This window comes from Aplidium turbinatum, chromosome 17 (genome assembly GCF_918807975.1).
Source record: "Aplidium turbinatum chromosome 17, kaAplTurb1.1, whole genome shotgun sequence".
Classification (NCBI taxonomy): Eukaryota; Metazoa; Chordata; class Ascidiacea; order Aplousobranchia; family Polyclinidae; genus Aplidium; species Aplidium turbinatum.
The window spans coordinates 14999676-15019874 of NC_137488.1; the positions used below are offsets into that span (position 1 = coordinate 14999676).

Sequence of the window (20199 nt, forward strand, 5' to 3'; positions counted from 1 at the left end):
ACACCCCTTCATTTTCTTTAAATTATTTAAATAAATCTACATTTCGTTTACATTCCTTCCAAAACGATTATTCTTCCCTACCAATAACAAATTTATGCAATAAACGGCATAGATTGCATTACGCCGCCGAAAGTATTATTTTAATAATTAGAATAAAAGTTAACACTTTGTAGCAAACAACAGCAGCATCATTCATTGTTACTATAATCAAAACTACTAAACAAACACACAAGTGTAAAATTCACTACTGTAAAGTGATACAAATAAAACTAAATTTTTCAATAAATCTGACAATTTTTTTTGACTCATCTTAAAATATTTCTATGACCCACTAGCTGAGAACCGCTGGTCTAGACCCACCTTTGTTTTATTTCAAATCAAGGTACGGCGTGTGCCGATTTAATTGAAACGGATTCCATTCTTTTTATTTGTCAGATGGAGGGTGATATTCTGAACTCAAAAGTTTCAAAATTAACAGTTGTTAGATGCAATTGAATTTGATGAAACATTTATTGCCATTAAACTATTTATTGTTTTAGAATAATTGATCTCTTTTGTGAATGTGGCACAATTTCTCTATGACATTCAAAACATTTCCTTAGCTTGCAAAAATGACTTCTTTATTAGTTTCGCAAAGTTGGTGGATAGTTATTATTTTCTTACACGCTTCCAAGTTATCTGTATGTGAGGTAAATATATTGTTTTTATTTCATAGAAAAGCTGCAAAAGTACGAAATTTTTTGTTTAATGAATTAGGCCTATCATGGCTACCTAAAGATATCTCCAGGTGACCATGGGCCTACTGATATGAGGCAAGAGTAATACAAAAGCGTTTTACGATAGTTTCCTGCGCGGCTTCTGTTGAAATTGCTTTTGCTTCCAAGCAGTGCAGAGGCTTTTAAAATGTTGCAGAGCGTTTTGTTTGATATCATGGTTGATGTGAAATAGCCTGATATTCAACAAGCACTATGACAAAAACATAACTTGCTACATGGCCACCTGGAAGTGGGGCCGGATTTGTCCCATTTTCCAGATTTTGACTACCGCTACTGCTAATGTTTGATTGAAAACTATTTCATGGCATAAAAACTTTTTGTTAGCTTAGAGAAGCTGTAGAAAATGAAAAAAAAATTAAAAAAACATAGCAAATCAGGCCGTATCTCTGGATAGTAGTGCATCTACTAACAGCTAATTAATAAAAAGCCCGAGTTATTATAAAAGTATAATATGGTTATCTATATTGTCCTTCTCATAACGAACTCGCCAAGAACGTATTGTCGTATACGTGCTTCTGCCAATTTTGCAACTTCTTTTGTTACAGGAGCCACAATTCGATGTAAATATAACAGACATCCGCTCAACAAGTTTTTTAATCAATTGGGAAGATGTAGGTGACTTCTACAACGTTCGAGTGATGTCGCCGAATGCATCTCTCAATACTTGCATTTCAAGCAATGTTTCGAGCCTATTTGTAAGGATTGTTTCTTGTTTTGTGTGTAAAATACTAAAAACGTCTCTATCATTAGTTCTAATGTTCTGTAAATTTTAAAACTATAACAAATTAATTTGAAACCATCTGAAGTTGTTTTATAAACTTAATAACTTTAATTTCACATTTCATATCCTACATGTTCAGCTTATTCTGTATCTATAGTATACAATAAAAGCTACATCATTAAAGGGAGCTTGTTTATAGGTTTGCTACAGTGTGACTACACATTAGCATTCAATGTTTAGGCTAATAGGCTATATATTCTATACTTTTATATCTATACGTTAGTTTAATAGTATTTTTTTGCCTTTCTTTTTAATTTGTTTGCAAAACTCTCGTTGCAAGTAGACTTACGTCAATAATTAACTAATTTCTGTTGTACAAAGTTTTCAAAAATAAGAGAACAAAGATAGCAAGAAAATTAGCACTATTTCTAAAGTGCTTATAAAAATGCAAGTGTGCTACTGAACAAATGATATCGACAAAAGTTTTTTTTTATTAAATTTATTTACTATAACCTACCTGTGATAAAAGGATGGGTTTTAGGTTTGAATCCCATTGATAGAACTTGAGGAACCTGGAAGAACCCTTCTTTTTTAGTTCTTATTTTAACTAAAATATTTTTATCACAATGAGTTTTCTTTTAAAAACATAGCGCTTGCATCAAAACGAAATCGCTAAAGTAATGTAAAATCTGTAAATTCCAAACACTTCAGTAGGCTTATAGTGTGGCTCAGGGGTCATTATCTGGCGACCCGCCTCACTGTTAGCCTATGTGTGGCACGCAGAAGGGATTAACATACAAGTATAATAAAAAATACCAATCGAATTGTAACTTTAGGCAGGGTTCGCTTATAGTTTTTCAAACGCAATATTCAGCCACACTACCCCTGCGAATTTGTTAAAATGTGTACAAAGTGGAAGTTTGGTTCTGGGTAGTTGAAAATATTGGTCGAAACAATCCATGTTGCGCCATATGCGTTTTGATTTATTCTTACTTTTCCTGTGTATTTTCTCTTCCTGTTGTTAGAATATGTTTTCGCTAGTGGCTTTGCTGTTACCATTGCTGCTAGTATAACGATTTGTTAATACATCCTTGTTTATTCAAATCGTTAACTGTAAGATATCATTTGTGAGTTTTTTTGAAATAGGGAGGCCCCAGGGATCAATCTAATTTCTGTCTGTCGAGTCGGGTGGGGTTAATTCACTTAGTGCTTCAATAAGTTATATAAATAAATTTTTATACTTTAGAGTAGTTTATCTTGGTAAGAAGAGGTCTTTTTGTTCCATTTTTCAATTTCTTCAGCTGTCGTGTGTTTTCGTAGGTTCCGAAATTAAACAAACAATTGCGTGGTAGCCCATCCTTTCAGAAAGTACCCATTTGTAAAGCAAAGAGACAACAGTAGCCTACTCTTTGCTTGGCAATTCATTTTTTGATAAAATCGCTTACCTCGCTGCAAGTGGGGAAAACGAATGCCCTCGTTTATTAGGCATTGGACTTGAAGAAGCGTTGTTCGAATATTTTGTTAGTGCGGTTTTCTAAGATGAATATTAACAACGTGTAGCGCTGGACCTGGGTAGGCTACTGGGTAGCCTACGAAGTGAGTTCTTTTCTGGCATGAGCGTCAACCTATCTAAAATTGTATTAATACCGCCGCCAAAGCTTTTCAAGTGGCCCTCATGCAAAAATGGTTGATAGCCCCTGGTGTAGCTAATGCAATTAAAAGAATTGTGTTCTTTTTAGTTTGCGGTTAATGCAAGTATCTGCCCATTGATTTCACCTCGAAGTGTATACGAAGTTGAAGTGACAGTGTTCGACGGTACATCAAACTTTTCGATGACAAGCGTAGAAACTGGTGAGTCGAGAAGCAATTGACACAAAACGGATGAAAGTTCATAAAACTTGAAAGGTGATGTCAGTAACCAAACAAGCACAACTACTCACCTTCGCCCCTGGTCCTCAAACAAACTTCAGACATTTTTCTGAAAGGCTTTTAACAACTATTCAAATTATCAGAAAGTAGTTCTGTCAACATACCGGAACAAAGTTTACAAAGAATAAAACCCCATCCAGTGGCATTTTCATTGATATACCAGAATGGGAGAGGTTTGGTAGTGTCAGCAACAATGGTCTCTTGCTGAAATCAGCCGTGCTGACCGAAAAAAGACCGAAAATAAAGCAGATTATCATTTCAACATCTTGCGGCAGCCTTGCCTGCGGTCACTAAAAGAACGAGAAAATATTTTCCAAGAAACCACGTTTTAGAAATCGATAAAACTTTTTGCTTTAAGATACAATAATACAAACGTAAAATGGTTGATACAAATCTGTTTTTGGTATTTTTTTAATGTTTATAAACAAACCTTTTTTGCACTTGAGCTAGATTGCTGACAAGAATTGTACTAAATTGCAGTGAAAAGAATATTCTATCGGTATATTCCATACTGTATATGTTAAGCTATAGGTGGAGTTGGTCACTAGCATATGGTTGCTGCTGATATACATTCGTGTATTGTTTCAGGTCCACCACCTCCGATAATCATCAACACATCCAGTACAGAACCAACCGAGTTACAAGTTGAGTGGAATGAGACGGATACTTCAACGACTGACCCTGTCAAACAATACGTCATCACTTGTCAAAAACTGTTTTCTAATGGAACAGCAGAAAAATCGTTTTCACTTAAAGTGAACTCTTCGTCAACAAACGTCATTTTTACTAACCTCACTTCAAATACGAATTATATTGTGGTTGTGAAGTCTCGTACAACAAATTCTACAAAGACAAGTGATCTAAGTCAGCCAGCAAACGGGACAACTGGTAAGTTCTTACTTTAAATTACAGTATTTAAATTTTTATGTGTATGCAGTGGCGTAGCACCACCACTTTCCGCCCTTCAACATTTGCGCAAATTGGCGCCCCTTTTTCACCATCACTCCTTCAAAAGTACAATACAGGCAGATGAAAAAATTTCATAATACGAAACACTATCAATTGATGACGTCAGCTAGTTTGGAGACCAAGCACAATAAAAATACACTGCAAGTGTAAGCTTGGGATAGGCAACCTTTATATAGGCTACATATAACAATTTTAAATTTTGTGTTATCCGCTATGTATTTTTCATAAACATTTCAAGTGTTAATAATATTCATCAAGCTTTTGTGGATTAAAACCACGCATCAAATATTTTGAAAAGGTAGAGATCAGAGTTAAACTTGCGTTCATTTGACAAAACAAACAATGCATAAAGTATAAATCTCAAGTTTATATTAACGAATTTCTTAAATAAACACTTGGACTCGGAGAACGTTTGTTAGGTTCTGTGACTCCATTGTACCTTTATTGCACTCTATCTCAAATAACCTAGCAAAGGTTGGTTGTTAGCATGTATCCATTGCAATATTTTAAAGTTGAAGCAATGAATTTCCAGGTATTTTAAAGCCCACATTCCTTAATGTAACCTCAAGCACAACTTCAACCATTCACATAAGCTGGAGCCAGTCGTTAGGCGGTGGTGCTGTTGAAGTAACTGGCTACCTCGTATCATGGTCACCTTCTGATAATGGCGGATCTATGAACGTGAGTGGAGCTGACACCAATTCGGCACAAATTACCAACCTGACTTCGAACACAAATTACTCAATTACTGTCACTGCACTATATGGAGATGGAGGTGCAAGTGAAAGATCCGATCCAGTTGTTGGAACAACAGGTTAGAAAAAAACATTGGGCTGTGAGATTTTATTGTGTTTCAAGCAACAACGACAAAGAATACTTTAATACTGTTTGTTTGCTAGGATGTGGCCGCCTGACATAACTCTCCATAATGTATTTATTATATGAACGTGTTCACTGTTTATCCTGTTTTCACGAGTGTTGCATCACAAAGATGACAAACAACATCCAAAACGGTCAGTATAAGACAATTTCAAAAAAAAATGTATTTCAACTAAATGTTGTTAACAGCACTGGCTGAAAAGGAGAAATCATGGTGTATATAGTTGAGACATTTTCTGTTTGATTGTATTTTGTTTGTAAACCTGCTGAAGGTGGTATATTTAAAGCTATTACGTCTTGATGTTACTTGTGCACTTTTTTAACTGAAAATTTTATTTCAAAATTGCAGAAGTTGCAAAGCCCACATCCCTTAATGTAACCTCAAGCACAACTTCAAACATTAACATAAGCTGGGATCAACCAAGAGGTGGTGATGCTGTTGAAATAACTGGCTACCTCATATCATGGTCACCTTCTGATAATGACGGGTCTATGAACAAAAGTGGAGCTGACACCAATTCGACACTAATTACCAACCTGACTTCGAACACAAATTATAACATAACTGTCGCTGCACGTCATGCTGGTGGTATTGGTGAAAAATCAGATCAAGTTGTTGGAACAACAGGTTAGAAAAAACTTTGGGCTGTGAGATTTTATTGTATTTCAAGCAACAACGACAAAGACTACTTTTGTTTGCTAGGACAGGGCTTCCCAAACTTTTTTGGTCGCGACCCTTTTTAATCTCCTAAAAATTTTCGCGACCTTTTACGGTTAAAATGATAAATAGCGCGAAATATAGCCTACATTTGTGATATTGATGGAAAGGTTTTCAAATGAAAACTTAAAACAAGCTAACGGTACTTAATGACTGTTACTTTACAGTTTACATGTAGCCTACTGGAAACAAAATGAAGAACCAAACACATTTATTCAGATGGATGTGAGTGTGATGGCTGCGACATCTTTTTGCTACAACCAAGTCTAGCCGTGACTCAACGTTGGTTAATGCTGGTTCTAAGACGGTTTCAAAGCTGCTCACAGTAGTTTTGATTGTTGTTCATCAGCGTTAAAAACGCTGACTCGAACAAATTGTCGTCGTAGGCTCCAGCGCGTGTCCGAGCATTGGTTTTATTTTCCAGTCGGATGTGACTTTGGAGGCCTAGTCTACAGCAGTGGCGTACCGTGACCACTTTGACAGGGTTTTCAGTGACGGCAAAGCAACAGCGGGGGGTCTGGGGGGCCTCCCCCAGAAAATTTTAAAAATTAACATTGAATTTGGTGCGTTCTGAGAGCATTTTCAGCACAAATTCTGAACATGAACAGAATTGACAAAAATAATGTTGTCGGAATGGAGAAGAATACAAAATAGATATTTATTTGAAAGCGCCTATTGAATGAGACTTAATATCAAACATTAAGTTGCATTTCTAAAGTCACATACTTCAGTTCAGTTGCAACACCTTGAGAAATGTACAAGCGAATTAAAAACAAACAGGTGAAAGTTAAAATAAAAAACAATAGCAAAGCAACTCGATAACACTGGTCAACAAAAAAACATTTTTTTTTTGCATGGGCTTTGAGAACTGATTTAGGGTAACTTTGGGGTGCTGAATCCGAATCTGACCTCAGATTTATCCCATCACGTGAGGTTTGTGAAATATGATAACAGCAAATTGCTACTTTTGTCAAAAGTGGAAGATTTGGCGTTGCGTTTACCACCAACATATGCAGTGCTATAACGAAAGGTTAGTGTTAGACAGGCCAAAACAGCTTAAATAAGGTTACTGAACAAGCATTGCCATAAGCCTGTTTAAATCTTTGTGATTTCATGCAAAACATTGACGGGGGTGGGGTCAGTTATACTTTTAGCCTCCTTTTTGGCTTGTTACTACTGGATGGTTAATAATGTTGCTTAGAAAACAAATCGGTATCAAAATTATAGTTGGTGGGTGTATTTCAGCTACTTATGTACTACATGACCTGGATTTCTGGATATAGCACAATGTGTATGTGCAATAAACGCAACGTCAAATCTTCCACTTTTGACAAAAGTAATAATTTTAGAATGGTGCATCAATGATATTGGCTGTTGCCATAAGCTTTGTTGCAGATTCAGACAAACTAGTCCTAATTTACTGGCACTTGGTGCATAAAAAACATTTTATCTTATCTTGTTTCCAACTCTGATCACCTCAAACCATAGCTCAAACTCTAATCCAACGAGCTAAAACTTGCTATTGCCTGGGATTCCCCCAATGACGCGCCAAGGTGTGCAAATCAGCGAGTGCACAGCCTAGCTGAACTAAAACCATTGCTGTTTTCGCTGCCTTGTGACGTCATTTTTCTTAATTGTTTATTTTAAATAGCACTCGCCAAGGTGTTAGTGCACACCCAGCTTAAAGGTAATGACCGAAAAAAATTAAAGGCAATAACCTCAAACGTTGGAGTATTAAAATTAGAAGGGGACAAGTTTTGCAATTGAAAAGAAAGCAATCAGCATGCAGCAAGATGTTAGAATATCAGGAAAGTAAAGAACATCGACAACCGATGGAAATTTTTTTTTTCTGGATTTCTTGGGGTGTGCACTGCACTTGAACACCCTGAATATACGCCACTGGTCTACAGTGGAAAAGACGTGGGCAAAAGTGACATTGTATGGAGAGTTGGGAACGTGGTTGTATTAGCTGTTTTTCTAATGTTTTATTTTTTATGAACCTTTTGTATCCTGTTTTTTTTGTTTTTTTTTCGAAAAAATCCGTGTCTTCCCTGGTTCTCTCCCTCCAGTTTGACCTACCACTGGCAAATTGTTCCCACGATTCTAGATCAATGTTTGCTGGGTCGAGGGAGACTTTAACTGATCTTTGTAATTGGGTTGTTGGTGAGATGATCCTCTCAACGAATACGCAGCATTTGCCTCAGTTTCCTCTGTTGGAAATTTTCAACAGAAATTCGTCAAAACAAACGACAGGAGAGCGGTTAGGCCTACTGCTGAATCAGGTAATAGATAGTAGATATTCTGTTTTAACAAGCCAAAAAGTGTAAAGGTGTTTTGCATACAATTTATAAATTTCCACAAAATTTAAAGTCAGAAGATAGATCAGTAAATTCTTTCTGAGAGAAGTGCTCGGTAGGCTAGCTACTTTGTTTTTGCGGTGCAAATAGGTTTTGGATTCAGTATAATTTGGTATTGTCCAATTCTGGAAGAAAATACTTCTGAAACTGTTAACAGATTTGACAAACGTTTAATAACCAAAGGCTTTAGCATTTGATTTTACATTATTGTTAACCAAAATTTTTCAGTAAATGAGCACATTTCAAACGAATCACTTGTAACTTTTTGTTTCCATACGTTTAATGTGTTGATGAACGCTTTAATTTTAGATTTCATTGTAAAAACATACATGTTTTCCCTATGGAGGGACAACTTAAGTTCGTTAAGTTCTTTAAGCAAATCTGATAAATTGCGTAATTTCAAGAACCAGATGTCATTGCCAAAATGGTGCGCCAAGTCTGCATTTTTTTTTTTGTTAGAAACATCACGACTTCAATTTTCAACACTACCGTAATAAAACCTATTTAGCTTCACTTTTAAAAGCCATCTTACTTCTCATTGCAATAAAAGGGTTATAAATTCCGATTTACCACATTAACCGATTTAGCCCGACTCTCAATACCGTTAATAACTTAATTGCACAGAAGTGTTAATATGCAGTACTTTGTGTAAAATTGGTACACTCTCTGCGACCCCTGAAGTTCGTTACGCGACCCCTTGCGGGGTCGCGACCCCCAGTTTAGGAAGCCCTGTGCTAGGATGTGGCCACCTGAAATAACTTTCCATTGGTCTGTGATTGTAACCTCCAATTTTATAATTACATGGAATATTTCTATTGATGAATTGGATATTGATATTTAGATTGATTTGCTTTCAGCTTTATTGCCGCTATCTAACTAAATATAATTAAAATAACAGGACTAAACACTAACGTTTCATTAGCCTACTATCATTGATTAAATAGTGAACTTATCAATATGAAAAGCAGTACAAAGAATTTTCACAAAACAATAAAAAATGGTGATTGTTTCTTCACGCCTTGTTGGTAACAACTAACAAATCATAATAGGTTTAACTCTCGACGATGAATATGATTTATTTTGAGCTAATAGACATATTTAAAAAGCGGTTATAGGTGAATTGTTCGTAAACAGTTGTTCGTAAAACAATTGTTTGTAAACAATTGTTCGTAAAATTAATTCTTCCTAAAACAATTCTTCGTAAAGCAATTTTTCGTATACATCAATTCTTCGTATAGGACTAGGTGAATTGTTCCTAAACAGGTGATAGGTCAATTGTTCGTGAACAATTTTTCGCAACAGCAAGGTTTGTCTTGCAATTTCCGATAAAGTTGCATAATGCAAATTTTCCTGAATAACCAAGTTACGACGACATAAACAAATAAGCACAATGAAAAAGCGCATTTTTTGCTATTTATTGGAATACAACAATTGTCTGTGTTTAGCAACTCTTTGCTTACACTACCAATACTACTTTAAGTAACTTCGTACAAATTGTCCACGAGCCAAGTTTAGTATGAAGTATTGTGTGCAATTCCACGCAAGTAATCACAAATTTCATCATCTCGAAAGTCTTGACGCCAAGTTCGGACGACTCTAGTTAGTCTTTCTGCACTGTCCTTGTACTTCTTCTTTGGAGGGGGTCCTGCCTGGCCACTGACATACTGTTCAATGCGAACCTCATTTAGGTTTTGTTCTCGCTTGATTGCAGATATGAACTTCCAAATATCTGGATGATTTGCAGATACCTGGAACATGAACCCTCTGTGCCATCCTTCAATGCTATTATTAGTTTTGGGAAGGCCACTGAGGACTCCATCACAGCAGTTCCACATTTGAATTGCAAACATTGGAGGACGGCGCCCTTGACGACGATCTGGGCGTCCAACCCAAGTGTCTTCAAAGTAGTCAATTACTAGCTGAGCAACATCTGGTAATACACTCCCATCAATAAGAATGTCAAAGGCCCGGCTGACTTCATCAATAGGCACAAAGGCCAGAGACGACAACATGCGCAGCCTCAGAGCAAACTCTGCACTTATCTCGTACTCAGGCCCGGATTTAGAGGGGGCAGGTGCCCCGGGCCCCCCGACTTTTGAAGGGCCCCTCTACGTGGAAAAAAGGGATTTTGTGTTATTTTTTCTTCCTTTCAGCCTTTGAAGTTTCTGCAAAATGCTGTGCAGTGCTGGATTGATGCTACTGTAGACGCAGAGGTGGTTTTTCGCGCCGTAGGCTTGAAAAAAAATTTTGCAGGGGGCCCCCCGATCGAAAAGTGCTCCGGGCCCCCCATCAGCTAAATCCGGCCCTGCTCGTACTGCTCCTTCAGGCCACTTGATTGCGTCTTTCTCCAAATGCACTGGCACAAATGGAACAGCCAAGGTGAGTTGAAAGTGGGTAGCCTACTCTCTGCTTACTGCATTGACCATGGCCATCTCAAAGTCAGTCATGATTGTCTCTGGAACAGCAACAGCAGGTAACAACTCCTTGATCATTTGCAGCAGATGAATGTATGTCCCTCTACTTTTGTCCCCCAGCAGGGCATACACCAGAGGCACTGAAGTGTTTTCCTTCAGTCCGTGTATTGTGTAAAGCTGTTCAGACAGTGAAGGCACTGTCTTGAAGGTGCCGTCAGCATACCAGTGCTTTGAACGGGCAAGGAGCTGCAGATTTCTTTCAGTGGCAAAGAGGACCATACGGTTATCTGCAGGCCCAGAATCATAGGCCAAGAATGTTACACCAGCAAACGTTTGCTTGTACACTACTGGAAGCACAATGTCACGGAGAGAACGTGGGATTGCTGGGCCTGCATTTTCCTTCAATCGCACTTTGGTGACTGTCCTTTTCATGCACTGCACACTTGGCAGTTTTGCTGCCTTGGCTTTTGCTGGGCAGAGAATATTTTCCATAACCTTTGCTGCTTCGACATGACCAGCATCTCCAGCATGATTGTGCTCACCTCTGGATTGTACAATGGCTGCCATAGCAGTTGTTACTCGTGGAGGACATTTCTTATAAAAATGCTCACATTTCCAATAAGTAGTTTCTTGCCCTTGTGCGTAAAGTGCACTATAATCTTTGTAATAAAGCTGGCCACTATACAAAAGTTTTAGCTTTTCTTTTTCGCTGCTCACAAACTGCAATGCCATTTTGAATCAGGGACTCTACAGTCTACACTCTGTCTGCTCGTCTACACTCTACAGGTACAGCACGTCTTTAAGCACAATTAGCACATCTCTAGCATATAGGCTACCCTAATTGATTGTTCGTAAATAATGGTAACTGTTTAAAAAAAAAAAGCTGTAAGTTAGCCTAACTTTCATGAACATTTGTTCACGAACAATTAGTATTACGGTCAATTGCATGCCCGAAGAAATGCTTTACGAAGAATTGTGTTTACGAAGAATTGATTTTACGAACAATTGTTTACGAACAATTATTTTACGAAAAACTATTTACGAAGAAAACGTCGGACACCTTAAAAAGCAAATTATATCATAATAATAATAACAGTCATAGCATTTATATAAACTAATTCTCCTCAATCTGTTTCTTAGCATTCTTTCTTTCTGTTTATTCGTAAGCTTTTTGATTGTTTTTCATCGCTAATGACTTTTCATTGCTAATGATGGAATTGGCTTGATCAGCAACTTCAGGTTTTCTGATTTCCCGCCAGCAAACCAATCATTTTTTAAATTGATTTGCTGGCTGGGTTAGGCCTTATATTACGCAACAATGCCCATAGCGCACTGCATCTACAACGCATAATCACACAAAGTACTCAGATACATTAGCAAACTTAACCCTATCTTAGTACTAGCTGTTTTCGTACGCGGAAAGCACGTCACTGGCTATCTTAGCTCCGTGCTAATTAATCGCTAATAACGGGAGCTATGAAAATCACAAAGCCAAAATATTTTACAAGACAATAGCCATGTGTATTGTGCGTACAGAAATTAAATTTTTACCCAACAAATTTATTGAAATAAAATGATTGAAATGAAAAAACATCAGAAAGTCAGTGTTTATTCTAACCTCCCGAAAATAGCTTCAAAATTGAAATTTTTGAACTATAACATAGAGTAATGCTAAACTAAACAAAAAATTACTTTTGCTCATAAATATAAGGTATTTTTGGGCATTTTTAAATTTCAAAGTAATTGTACTAACATTTATATTGCACTAACATTAACATATATATATCTAGCATTGCACGAAAATGTCTATTTACCTGAGACGAAATGCTTATTGTGATGGGAAGGAAGGTAGAAAAATGACCAGTATAGGTTTAGAAAAGTCGCAAAGAATAAAAACTAAAAGTCAAGAAATTTCACATTTCTAGCATATTTCTAGCATTTTAGTTTGCGGTTGATGCAAGCATCATCTTATTGATATCACCTCGAAGTAGATACGACGCTGAAGTGACAGTGTTTGACGGTACATCAAACTTTTCGATGGCAAGAGTAGAAACTGGTGAGTTAAGAAGTAATTGACACAAAACGGACGAAAGTTGATGAAACTTTAAAGGTGATGTCAGTAACCAAACACGCACAACTATTCACATTTCGCCCCTGGTCCTCAAACAAACTTCCGGCATTTTGCTGAAAGGCTTTGTCAGCAACAATGGCCTCTTGGTAAAATCAGCCGTGCTGACTGACAAAACGCCGGAAATAAAGCAGGTTATCATTTTTAACATCCCGTGGTGGCCTGCAGTCACTGGAAGAACGCGAGAAAATATTTTACAAGAAATCGTGTTTTAGAAATGAATAAAACTTTAAGCTTTAAGATACAAATACAAACGTAAAACGGCTGATACAAATCTGTTTTTTGGTGTTTTTTTTAATGTTTATAAATAAAACTTTTTTGCACCTGAGCTAGATTGCTGACAAGAATATTGTAGAAAAGGATGTTCTATAGGTAGCCTATACTCTATATACGTTAAGATGTAGGTAGAGTTCGTCTTACATAATATTTAAAAAGCAAATTATATCATAATAATAATAATAGCCATACCATTTATATAAACTAATTCTCCTCAATCTGTTTCTTAGCATTATTTCTTTCTGTTTATTCGTAAGATTTTCGATTGTTTTTCATCGCTAATGACTTTTCATTGCTAATGACTTTTCATTGCTAATGATGGAATTGGCTTTAATGATCAACGACTTAAAAGTAAAGAAATTTCACATTTCTAGCATATTTCCCTACTAGGGTGGGGCGTATTCATAAAACCACTCGTCGCTACAGATTGGGTTAAGTGGGATATTAATAAGCAGGTCAACACCCGCTTTAATAAATAAAAACTTGCATAAATTATGAACGATTTGTTTCTAAAAACATTAAAAATAACTTTTTCGATCCAAACCTGGTACATTGACCCACACAGACATTCGATGTGAGGTTTTTGTAGTTTTTAAATGTCAAAAATACTTTGTACCAAAATCACCAATCTTTATATAAAAAACCTGAAAGTAAACGCAGAAAAACATTAGGCCTACATGATAATTATAGCACTCAATGCAACCTTTGATTTGTGTGTAAAAAAATTTTTGAAGTAATTTAAAAGATGTTCGTTTACTATCACTTCGACTTCTTTTCAGTTCCAGCGGTAATGCCTTCGCCCAACAGAACCGACTCAACGATTAAATCTATTTCAATAACATGGGACAAAGCAATGGGATCTTCAATGGATCTGACTTACATTGTAAAGTACAAACTAGTAACAGATCCTAGATCACAAATATTTAATGAAACCACCAAAAAAACATCAACCACCATAGACGGTTTGGACTCAAACGAGCAATACAGTTTCACTGTGCAAGCGGTGAACGCAGCTGGCAGTGGGGACCCATCGGAACCTGTGGATTTTTTTACTCGTAAGTATGATCCAGGAATCTTGGAAAGTTAAACAATTGGTTGCGTGTGGCATCAGTGGTACCGGTATCATGAAAAGCATAAGACTGATTACAAACTGTAAAGCAGTGGCGACTCTGGAATTTGAACTACACAGGTTTAGCCTGAGCGCCGAGTAACAAAAAAAATTGCAAGTGAGCTAATAACCACGTTTAACTCCAGTAATCACGTCATATTGCAAGAAGCCTGGTTTGAATTATGCGATTTTAAACATTGCCAGTGAAATATTGCTCATAGCTCGAAGCTGCAGGTTTTTGTCATACTCTCTTCAAGAGCTATTGTCATTATAAAATAAACCTAAATAGTGTGAATTATTTATAGTGGAAGAAAAACGAAATCTAAAATTGGCTAATCAGAAGAATTCAAATTAACGAAGGAGCTTTGAGACATAAACGAATTCTCTTTGGCGTCATAAGACTGGATCGAGAGTTTTTATGAAGATTGCTTCCAGTGCTACAAGGTGAAACGAAGAACGACCTTTAGCAAGAATTGAAAAACATTTTTAGTCTAAATTTCAAAGCACATTCTGAGATATCGTATAATATAATTCATTACATGATAATGAAGAATGTCATTCTGACGATATCTCAGGTCAGTCGCCAAGTTGTTTCACCTTCGGCTCTGGAGCTGAAAGATCTAAGATCGATTCCTGGTCAGGTCAAACTGAAGACTTTAAATGTGATAGGCTACCGATTGTGTTCCTTCATGAATAACGCAGTGAGAATAAGTCGGGTAATAATGTGATGACATCGTAAAACAGATATAAAATTAAACATGAGCCCTGTCGCTAAAAGACCTTAGCTGTTGCAGAGCGACAATAAACAAAACTATTACATCATTATTATTCTGACGATAAACCAGATCAGTGGCCGAGTGGTTATTGCCTTCAGCTTTGGTACTGGTAGATTTGAGATCGATTCCAGGTCGGATCAAACCGAGGACTTTAAAAAAGTCTTTTATGACGTAGGCTATATTCTTTACTGAATATATTGGCTCACATAGAACATCGATATGTAGCGTTCGCGGTTTTTGAATGTCGAAATTCTTTTACGAATATCACTAATCTTTATGTTGAAACCTGAACATAAACGCAGAAAAAACTTTACATGATGTTTATATTACTCATTAAAACCTTTGATTTGTGTGTAAAGATTTCTTTGAAGTAATTTAAAAGATGCTCGTTAACTATCATTTTGATTTCTTTTCAGTTCCAGCTGTAATGCCTTCGCCCAACAGAACCGACTCCACAGATAATTCTATTTCAATAACATGGGACAAAGCATTAGGATCTTCAATGGACCCGACTTACACTGTAAAGTACAAACTAGTAACAGATCCTGGATCACAAATGTTTAATGAAACCACAAAAGAAACAGCAATCACCATAGACGGTTTAGACTCAAACGAGCAATACAGTTTCACTGTGCAAGCGGTGAACGCAGCTGGCAGTGGGGACCCATCGGAACCTGTGGATTTTTTTACTCGTAAGTATGATCCAGGAATCTTGGAAAGTTAAACAATTGGTTGCGTGTGGCATCAGTGGTACCGGTATCATGGAAAGCATAAGATTGATTACGAACTGTAAAGCAGTGGCGACTCTGAAATTTGAACTACACAGGTTTAGCCTGAGCGCCGAGTAACAAAAGAATTTGCAAGTGAGCTAATAACCACGTTTAACTCTAGTAATCTGGCATATTGCAAGGAACCTGGTTTGATTTGAATTATTTTAAATATTGCCAGTGAAGTGTTGCTCATAGCTCGAAGCTGCAGGTTTTTGGTCATACTCTCTTCAAGAGCTATTGTCAATCGTCATACTGAAATAAACATAAATATTGAGAAGAATTGATCGTAAAAGAAAAGCGAAATGTTAATTTGGCTGATCATAAAATTCAAATTAACGAAGGAGCTTTGAGGCATAAACGAATTCTCTTTGGCGTCATAAGACTGGATTGAGAGTCTTTATGATGATTGCTTCCAATACTGCGATGGGAACGAAGAATGGCCTTTAGCAAGAATTGAAAAAAAAATTTTAGTCCAGAATTCAAAGCATATTCTTAGATATCGCATAATATAATTCATTATATGGTAATGAAGAACATTTTTTCTGACGATACCTACAGCATCATGTTAGTGGCCAAGTTGTTTCACCTTCGTCTCCGGGTCTGGTAGATTTGAGATCGATTCCAGGTCAGGTCAAACCAAAGACTTTAAAAATGATACCAAATGTGTTCTTTCTTTTCCTAGGGTTTCTAACCCTAGAAATTCGATATGTAGTTTTTGCGGTTTTTGAATGCCAAATATACTTTTACTAATATCACTAATCTTTCTGTTGAAACCTGAAAGTAAACGCAGAGAAAACATAGCATGATGATTATAGTACTCATTACAATCTTTGATTTGTGTGTAAAGCTTCTTTGAAGTGATTTAAAAGATGCTCGTTTACTATCATTTTGATTTCTTTTCAGTTCCAGCTGTAATGCCTTCGCCCAACAGAACCGACTCCACAGATAATTCTATTTCAATAACATGGGACAAAGCATTAGGATCTTCAATGGATCTGACTTACATTGTAAAGTACAAACTATCAAAAGATCCTGGATCACAAATATTTAATGAAACCACCAAAAAAACAGCAACCACCATAGACGGTTTGGACTCAAACGAGCAATACAGTTTCACTGTGCAAGCGGTGAACGCAGCTGGCAGTGGGGACCCATCGGAACCTGTGGATTTTTTTACTCGTAAGTATGATCATTTGTCATTGTTTCATGTCGTCAAGTTATAGCCTATCTATTTTGTGAGTCGTGCAAGGCCTGGTGCGTTGCGCTTGAAATGGCTTTGCCCGTGGTAGGATTTCTTTGTGGGGTTTTCTTTGCCTGCCTTGCTCTTTGCTATGAGCTAAACGCATCAAGACGTGTTCCCCTTACGACCATCAGCACTCTTGATAACGCACCATGGCCGATCTTCATAGCAACTGTCCATACAAATCTTCAATATATCAGCTAAAGTTATGTAGGCTAATAAAGTTATAGCCTATATATTTTTATTTGTTTTGTAACATTTTTTATTTTTTTATTTTCCCTTTATATCTTAAATTTTTCTGAAGGTGTTGCGACCGTGCCAAATTTTTTTCAACTCAATAACTTACTTCGATCACAAGCACGTTTTAACGTTCGCGTTTTGTCGCTTCTACCTTTTTCTTGACCTTTGCTATGTTGATGTGTATTGTTCTGATATGATGGTCAGAAATAAAAAAACAACTGAACTGAACTGATCCAGGAATCTTGAAAAGTTAAACAATTGGTTGCGTGTGGCATCAGTGGTACCGGTATCATGGAAAGCATAAGATTGATTACAAACTGTAAAGCAGTGGCGACTCTGGAATTTGAACTACACAGGTTTAGCCTGAGCGCCGAGTAACAAAAGAATTTGCAAGTAAGCTAATAACCACGTTTAACCCTAGTAATCTGGCATATTACAAGGAGCCTGGTTTGATTTATATTATTTTAAATATTGCCAGTGAAGTGTTGCTCATAGCTCGAAGCTGCAGGTTTTTGTGTGACTCTCTTATAATGAAATAAATATGAATATTGTAAAAGATTGATCGCAAAAGAAAAACGAAACGTAAATTTGGCTAATCAAAAGAATTCAAATTAACGAAGGAGCTTTGAGGCATAAACGAATTCTTTTTGGCGTCATAAGAGTGGATTGAGAGTTTTTATGAAGATTGCTTCCAATGCTGCAAGGTGGAACCAGGAATGGCCTTTAGCAAGTATTGAAAAACATTTTGAGTCCAGAATTCAAAGCACATTTTTAGATATCGCATAATATAATTCATTATATGATGACGAAGCATGTTTTTCTGACGATACCCCAGGTCAGTGGCCAAGTTGTTTTGCCTTCGCCTCTGGAGCTGGTAGATCTGATATCGATTCCAGGTCGGGTCAAACTGAAGACTTTAAAAATGATACCGATTGTGTTCTTTCTTTCATAACGCTGTAAGAATAAGTCGGGTAATAATGTGATGACATCTTAAACCAGATATAAAATTAAACATGAGCTTTGTCGCTAAAATACCTTAGCTGTTGCAGAGCGACAATAAATAAAACCATTACATCATTATTGTTCTGACGATAAACCAGGTGACGGGCCGAGTGGTTATTGCCTTCAGCTTTGGTACTGGTAAATTTGAGATCGATTCCAGGTCGGATCAAACCGAAGACTTTAAAAAAGTCATTCATGACGCAGTCCTAACCGAATATATTGGCTCACATAGAAATTCAATATGTAGTTTTAGCGGTTTGTGAATGTCAAATATACTTTTACGAATATCACTAATCTTTCTGTTGAAACCTGAAAGTAAACGCAGAAAAAAGATTACATGATGTTTATAGTACTCATTAAAACCTTTGATTTGTGTGTAAAGCTTCTTTGAAGTAATTTAAAAGATGTTCGTTTACTATCACTTTGATTTCTTTTCAGTTCCAGCGGTAATGCCTTCGCCCAACAGAACCGACTCCACAGATAATTCTATTTCAATAACATGGGACAAAGCATTAGGATCTTCAATGGACTTGACTTACACTGTAAAGTACAAACTAGCAACAGATCCTGGATCACAAATATTTAATGAAACCACCAAAGAAACATCAACCACCATAGACGGTTTGGACTCAAACGAGCAATACAGTTTCACTGTGCAAGCGGTGAACGCAGCTGGCAGTGGGGACCCATCGGAACCTGTGGATTTTTTTACTCGTAAGTATGATCCAGGAATCTTGAAAAGTTAAACAATTGATTGCGTGTGGCATCAGTGGTACCGGTATCATGGAAAGCATAAGATTGATTACGAACTGTAAAGCAGTGGCGACTCTGGAATTTGAACTACACAGGTTTAGCCTGAGCGCCGAGTAACAAAAGAATTTGCAAGTGAGCTAATAACCACGTTTAACTCCAGTAATCACGTCATATTGCAAGAAGCCTGGTTTGAATTATGCTATTTTAAACATTGCCAGTGAAGTATTGCTCATAGCTAGAAGCTGCAGGTGTTTGTCATACTCTCTTCAAGAGCTATTGTTATTGAAAAATAAACCTAAATAGTGTGAATTATTTATAGTGGAAGAAAAATTAAATCTAAAATTGGCTAATCAGAAGAATTCAAATTAACGAAGAAGCTTTAAGACATAAACGAATTTTTTTTGGCGGCATAATACTGGATCGTAAGTTTTTATGAAGATTGCTTCCAGTGCTACAAGGTGAAATGAAGAACGACCTTTAGCAAGAATTGAAAGCATTTTAGGTCTAAAATTCAAAGCACATTCTGAGATATCGTATAATATAATTCATTACATGATAATGAAAAATGTCATTCTGACGATACCTCAGGTCAGTCGCCAAGTGGTTTCACCTTCGGCTCTGGAGCTGGAAGATCTGAGATCGATTCCTGGTCAGGTCAAACCGAAAACTTTAAATGTGATAGGCTACCGATTGTGTTCCTTCATAAATAACGCAGTGAGAATAAGTCGGGTAATAATGTGATGACATCGTAAAACAGATATAAAATTAAACATGAGCCTTGTCGCTAAAATACCTTAGCTGTTGTAGAGCGACAATAAACAAAACCATTACATCATTATTATTCTGACGATAAACTAGATCAGTGGCCGAGTGGTTATTGCCTTCACCTTTGGTACTAGTAGATTTGAGGTCGATTCCAGGTCGGATCAAACCGAGGACTTTTAAAAAGTCTTTTATGACGTAGGCTATATTCTTTACTGAATATAATGGCTCACATAGAAATTCGATATGTAGCTTTTGCGGTTTTTGAATGTCGAAATTCTTTTACGAATATCACTAATCTTTATGTTGAAACCTGAAAGTAAACGCAGAAAAAACTTTACATGATGTTTATATTACTCATTACAACCTTTGATATGTGTG

General features: G+C 36.7%; 1 protein-coding gene across 1 annotated transcript in view; it reads left to right on the forward strand.

Moving 5' to 3' along the window:
* Window positions 1-3329: 3329 nt before the first annotated feature.
* LOC145786233 (receptor-type tyrosine-protein phosphatase H-like) overlaps window positions 3330-20199 on the forward strand; it is a 38505-nt gene continuing 21635 nt past the window's right edge. Inside the window, exons 1-8 of the mRNA XM_082597875.1 lie at window positions 3330-3348; window positions 4015-4314; window positions 4928-5209; window positions 5624-5902; window positions 13947-14222; window positions 15468-15743; window positions 16725-17000; window positions 18742-19017. Coding sequence (XP_082454001.1) covers window positions 3330-3348; window positions 4015-4314; window positions 4928-5209; window positions 5624-5902; window positions 13947-14222; window positions 15468-15743; window positions 16725-17000; window positions 18742-19017 — 1984 coding nt within the window. The remainder of the gene's footprint in view (window positions 3349-4014; window positions 4315-4927; window positions 5210-5623; window positions 5903-13946; window positions 14223-15467; window positions 15744-16724; window positions 17001-18741; window positions 19018-20199) is intronic.